Source organism: Vidua macroura, unplaced genomic scaffold (genome assembly GCF_024509145.1).
Source record: "Vidua macroura isolate BioBank_ID:100142 unplaced genomic scaffold, ASM2450914v1 whyUn_scaffold_271, whole genome shotgun sequence".
NCBI lineage: Eukaryota > Metazoa > Chordata > Aves > Passeriformes > Viduidae > Vidua > Vidua macroura.
In genome coordinates, this window is record NW_026530627.1 from 1 (window position 1) to 6,531 (window position 6,531).

At 50.7% G+C, this 6,531-nt stretch overlaps 1 protein-coding gene across 1 annotated transcript; it reads right to left on the reverse strand.

The window, feature by feature from the left end:
- Nucleotides 1-2,443: 2,443 nt before the first annotated feature.
- Nucleotides 2,444-6,173, reverse strand: LOC128803043 (basic proline-rich protein-like). The gene is made up of 3 exons (XM_053969613.1): nt 6,130-6,173; nt 3,796-4,229; nt 2,444-2,706 (listed from the first exon to the last, which is right to left on the reverse strand). The coding sequence occupies exons 1-3, from the start codon at nt 6,171-6,173 to the stop codon at nt 2,444-2,446; spliced, it is 741 nt and encodes a 246-aa protein (XP_053825588.1).
- Nucleotides 6,174-6,531: the final 358 nt, after the last annotated feature.

Below are 6,531 nucleotides of genomic sequence, written 5' to 3' on the forward strand. Positions count from 1 at the left end.
AAATTCCCCCAAAATTCCCAAAATCCACCCCAAAATTCCCCAAAATCCCTAAAATCCCCTAAAAATTCCCAAAAAATCCCCCAAAATTCCCAAAAAATCCCCGAGAATTCCCAAAAAATTCCCCAGAAATCAAAAAAAAGCCTTAAAATCCCCCAAAAATCAAAAAAAAAGCCTTAAAATTCCCCAAAAATCCCCAAAAATGCCCCAAACTCCCCCCATAATTCCCCAAAAATTCCCGCAATTCCCGCAATTCCCGCAATTCCCGCAATTCCCGCATCCCGAGCTCCGCGCGCCTCTGGGGGGTGCTGAACTCCTGCTGGAAAATGTCCTCGAGCTTCTCCACGACCTCGTCGGCGCTGACGGGGATCAGGCTCCCGTAGGCCTGCAGGAACTCGTCAGGATGCCTGGCAGCCACAATTCCCGACATTCCAGCCAAAATTCCCAACATTCCCACTGGAATCCCAAAAAATCCCCAAAAATTCCCACGGAAATCCGAAAAAATCCCCAAAATTCCAGCCAAAAGCCCCAAAATTACACCCGAAATTCCCAAAATTACACCCAAAATTCCCAAAATTACACACGAAATTCCAAAATTCCAGCCCAATTCCCAAAGTTCTGACTCGAATCCCGAAAAATCCCCAAAAATTCCCACGGAAATCCCAAAAAATCTCCAAAATTCCAGCCAAAATCTGCGGAATTCCACCCAAAAGCCCCAAAATTACACCCGAAATTCCACCCGAAATTCCCAAAATTCCACCCAAATTCCCAAAAATTCCCATGGAAATCCCAAAAAATCCCCAAAAATTCCACAAAAATCCGAAAAAAACCCCAAAATTCCAGCCAAAATCCCCAAAATTCCACCCCAAATTCCCAAAATTCCACCCCAAATTCCCAAAATTCCAACCAAAAGCCCCAAAATTACACCTGAAATTCCGAAATTCCAGCCCAATTCCCAAAGTTCTGACTCGAATCCCAAAAAATTCCAAAAATTCCACGGAAATCCCAAAAAATCCCCCAAAATTCCCATGGAAATCCCAAAAAATTCCACCCAAAAGCTCCAAAATTACACCCGAAATTCCCGAAATTACACACGAAATTCCCAAAATTCCACCCCAATTCCCAAAGTTCTGACTGGAATCCCGAAAAATTCCCAAAAATTCCCACGGAAATCCCGAAAAATCCCAAAAATTCCCACAAAAATCCGAAAAAAAACCCAAAATTCCCCCAAAAATTCCCAAAATTCCAACCAAAAGTCCCTAATTTGCACCCAAAATTCCCAAATTTCCACCCAAAATCCCCAACTTTACAATCAAATTCCCAAAATTCCACCCAAAATTCACCCAAAATTCCCAAAATTCCACCTAAAACTCCAAAAATTCCACCGAAATTCCAAAATTCCCCCCAAAAATTCCCCAAATTCCCCCAAAAGTCCCAAATTCCAACCAAAATTCCCCAAAAAATTCCCAAATTTTCACCCAAAATTCCCAAAATTCCAACCAAAATGCCCAAAATTCCAACCAAAATTCCCAAAATTCCCCCAAAAATTCCCAAACTTCCACCAAAAGTCCAAATTTGCACCCAAAACTCCCAAAATTCCCCCAAAAATTCCCAAATTTACAATCAAATTCCCCAAATTCCACCCAAAACTCCCAAAATTCCACTGAAATTCCCAAAATTCCAACCAAATTCCCCAAATTCCCCCAAAAATTCCAAAATCCCACCCAAAATCCCAAAAAAATTCCAAATTCCACCCAAAACTCCAAAAATTCCAGTCAAAATCCCCAAAATTCCACCCAAAATTCCCAAAATTCCAACCAAAATTCCCAAAATTCCACCCAAAACTCCCAAATTCCACCCAAATTCCAAAATTCCCCCCAAAAATTCCCAAAATTCCACCAAAACTCCTAAATTCCAACCAAAATTCCCAAAATTCCCCCAAAAATTCCCAAAATTCCACCCAAAATTCCCAAAATTCCAACCAAAACGCCAAAATTCCAACAAAATTCCCAAAATGCACCCAAAATTCCCAAAATTCCACTAAAACTCCCAAATTCCAACCAAAATTCCAAAATTCCCCCAAAAATTCCCAAATTTACAATCAAATTCCCAAAATTCCACCCAAAATTCACCCAAAATTCCAAAATTCCTCCAAAAATTCCCAAACTTCCACCAAAACTCCCAAAATTACTCCAAAAATTCCCCAAAATTCCACCAAAATTCCCAAACTTCCACCAAAACTCCCAAAATTCCCCCAAAAATTCCAAACTTCCACCCAAATTCCCAAAATTCCCCCAAAAATTCCCAAAATCCCAAAAAAACTCCCAAAATTCCACCCAAAATTCCCCACATCCCTCCCGAAACCGGAGCAATTCCGGCTGAAATCCCCAAATTTCCCTTCCGGTGACGTCATCTCCCCAAGCCCCGCCCCCCCCGATGACGTCACTCACTCTGCACGCAGGTCACGTGCTCCTCCCGCAGGGGGGGGCTGGGCTGCCGGGGGCGGGGCCCGCGCTGGGGGCGGGCCGAAGGGGCGGGGCAGGAGCCGGGCGGGGGGCGTGGCCCGGGCTCGGCCCCGCCCCCTCCGGTGACGTTGCTGATGAGGATGGGGCCCGGGCAGGAGGGGGGGAGGGGCGCGGGGGGGGGAGGGGCAGCCCTGGAGAGGCCCCGCCCCCGCCCCTCCCCCCCCCAGCCCGTTCAGGAGGGGACCTGGGAAAAAAAAAAAAAAAAAGGGGGAGGGGTCAGGGAACCCCGAAAGTGAGGCCCCGCCCCCATCACCTCCCAAACCTCCCTTGGCCCCTCCCACTCCCATTTAAGCTCCTCCCACTCCCATTTAGGCTCCTCCCCCATATTTAGAACCCCTCCCCTTAAAATTTAGGCCACTCCCATTAAGACCCCGCCCCAATTTAGGCGCCTCCCATTGAAATTTAGGCTCCACCCCCACATCTCCAACCCCTCCCCAATTTAGGCCCCTCCTCCTGAATTTAGGCCCCTCCTACCCCATTTAGGCTCCACCCCCACATCCCGACCCCTCCCCAATTTAGGCCCCTCCCCCCAACTTAATTCCTCTCCCCCACACTTCCTGCCCCACCCATTTAGGCCCCTCCCTCCCCAATTTAGGCTCCACCCCCACATCCCCACAACTCCCCAAATTAGGCCCCTCCCACAGCAATTTATGCTCCACCCCCACATCTCGACCCCTCCCCAATTTAGGCCCCTCCCCCAAGTTTATGCCCCTCCCCCACACTTCCTGCCCCACCCATTTAGGCCCCTCCCTCCCCAATTTAGGCTCCACCCCCCACATCCACACCCCTCCCCAAATTAGGCCCCTCCCACAGCAATTTATGCTCCACCCCCACATCCCGACCCCTCCCCAATTTAGGCCCCTCCCCCCATGTTTATTCCCCTCCCCCACACTTCCTGCCCCACCCTATTTAGGCCCCTCCCACCCCAATTTAGCTCCACCCCCACATCTTGACCCCTGCCCAATTTAGGCCCCTCCCCCCAAGTTTATTCCCCTCCCACCCTACTTGAGGCTCCACCCCCCACGTCCCCACCCCTCCCTAGTTTAGGCCCCTCCCCCCCAAGTTTATGCCCCTCCCCCACACTTCCTGCCCCACCCATTTAGGCCCCTCCCTCCCCAATTTTAGGCCCCACCCCCACATCTCGACCCCTCCCCATTTTAGGCCCTCCCACTCCAATTTAGGCCCCTCCCCCACCGTTTGTGCCCCTCCCCCGTTTAGGCCCCTCCTCATCTTTTAGGCCCCGCCCCCAACATTAAGCCCCGCCCACTCTCACCTTCATCCTCGGGGGGGAGGGGCGTCGCCAGCGGGTGGGGGAGGGGCGGCAGCTCCGCCTGGGGGAGGGGCAGGAACCCCGCGGGGGGCGGAGCCAAGCCGGCCCTCCCCTCCGCTCCTCCTCCCCCGCCGCTTGTGGGAGGAGCCGGGGGCGGGCGGGGAGGGGCGTGGCTTTGCGGGAGCTCCTCCCCGCGGGGCGTGGCCTGGAGCCACGCCCACCCCAGAGCCCCGGGCGGGCCAGCAGGAGGCGCAGCAGGCGCAGCGCCCGCAGCCGCCGCCGGGGGGCGCCCCTGCGCCGCCAGCAGCGCCCCGGCCCCGCCCCCCGCCGGCCACGCCCCCGGCGCCGGCCCCGCCCCCCAGCGCCGGAGGGGAGGGGGCGGGGCTGCTCGGGGCCCCTCCCCCCGCGTGCGGGCGGGCGGAGCCTCCTTCATGGGCCTGGGGGGGAGGGGAGGGGTCAGTGGGGGGAGGGGGGGGGAGTCCAAAATTCTGCACCAAAATCACCCCAAAATTTACCCCAAATTACCCAAAAATTTACCCAAAATTCATTGAAATCCCAAAATTTACCCCAAAATTACCCAAAATTTACCCCAAATTCACCAAAATCCCCAAAATTTACCCCAAATTCACTGAAATCCCCAAAATTTATCCCAAATTCACCGGAATCCCCAAATTTACCCTAAAATCACAATGATTTACCCCAAAATTTACCCCAAAATTCTCTGAAATCCCCAAAATTTACCCCAAAATTACCCGAAAATTTACCCCAAATTCACCGGAATCCCCCAAAATTACCCCAAAATTTACCCCGAATCCCCCAAAATTTACCCAAAATTCCCTAAATTTACCCAAAATTCACCAGAATCCCCCAAAATTTACCCAAATCCACAAAAGTTACCCCAAAATCCCCAAATTTACCCAAAAATTCACCACAATCCCCCAAATTTCCCCCAAAATTCACTAAAATTCCCCAGAATCCCAAAAATTTCCCCCCAAATTCACCAAAATCCCCAAATTTCCCCCCAAATCCCCAAAATTCACCGGGACCCCCCAAATTTCCCCCAAAATCCCCTAAAATTTACCAAAATCTCCAAAATTTCCCCCAAAACTCGTCTGAATCCCCAAATTTTCCCCAAAATCTCCCGAAATTACCAATAAAATCCCAAAATTACCAAAAATTCCCCCAAAATTCCTTCAAATCCACCCAAAAATTCCCCAAAAACCCCAAATTCCCCCCAAATTTCGCCAAAATCCAAAGAATTCCCCCAAAATTCACCAAAATTTCCCCAAAATCCCCTGAAATCCCCAAATATCTCCCAAAATTTCCCCCAAAATTCCCCAAAATCTCCAAGATTTCCCCCAAATCCCCGAAAATTCCCCAGAATCCCAAAAATTTCTCCCAAAATTCAGCAAAATCCCCAAAATTTCCCCCAAAATCTCCCAAAATTGCAATAAAATCCCAAAATTAACAAAAATTCCCCCAAAATTCCTTCAAATCCCCCAAAAATCCCCAAAATTTCCCCAAAATCCCCTGAAATTCCCCGAAATCCCCCAAATTTCCCCCCAAAATTCACAAAATCCCCAAAATTTCCCCCCAAAATCCCAAAATTCCCCCAAAATTCACCAAAATCTACCCAAAAATGGCATTAAATTCACAAAAATCCCCCAATTTTCCCAAATCCTCCAAAATTACCAATGAAATCCCAAATTTACCAAAATTCCCCAAAATTCCTTCAATCCACCCAAACATCCCCAAAAATCCCCCAAAATTCACCGGGACCCCCAAAATTCTCTAAAAATTCACCAAAATCCCCCAAATTTCCCCCAAAATCCCCAAAATTTCCCCCAAAATTTCCCCAAATCCCCCAAATTTTCCCCAAAATCACCAAAAATTGCCCCAAAATTCCTTCAAATCCACCCAAAAATCCCAAATTCCCCCAAATTTCCCCCGAATCCCCAAAATTTCCCCAAAATTCCCTAAAATTCCGCCCAAATTTATACAATTTACCCCAAATTTCCCCAAAATTCCCCCGAATTCCCCAAATTCCCCAAATCCCCTCCGAGTTCCAAAAACAACCCCCAAAACTCCCCAAAATTCCCCCCCAAAAACCCCAAAATTTACCAAAATTCCCCCAAATTCCGACCAGAGCCCCAAAATTCCCCAAATTCCCCCCAAAATTCAGGATTTCCCCCAAAATTCCCCAATTCCCACCTCCCCCCCCTCCCCGCGCGCCCGGCCCCTCCCCCTGGGGGAGTTTTTGGGATTTTTTGGGATTTTTTGGGGATTTTTTGGGATTTTTTGGGATTTTTTGGGGATTTTTTTGGGATCCGCGCTCACCCCGGCCCGGCCTCGCTCCTGTCGGCGCCGAGCAATGACGTCATCGGGAAGCGCCGAGAGGCGTGGTCTGCTCCGACCAATCGCCGCCTTGTCCTGGAGACACGCCCCCGCTTCCACAGGTGAAACCCCGCCCCCTTTTCTCCGGCTTTACGCCTGCGCCGTCGCCATGGAGACGGCGGCGCCGCGATGCACCATGGGATAGCGCCGCCATTAAAGCGCCGGAATTCCCGGGATTCCTCCCCCCGAAGGCCGCGATTGATGCGCGTGCCCGCGCGGGAAATCCCGGGATTCCTCCGCCGCTTCCCGGGACCGGAACGCCGCGGTGAGCCGCCGGTGGGCGCGGAGGGCCTCGGGATTTATCCCCCCGAAACTCGCGGAGATTCATGGGGTTTATCCGCCATT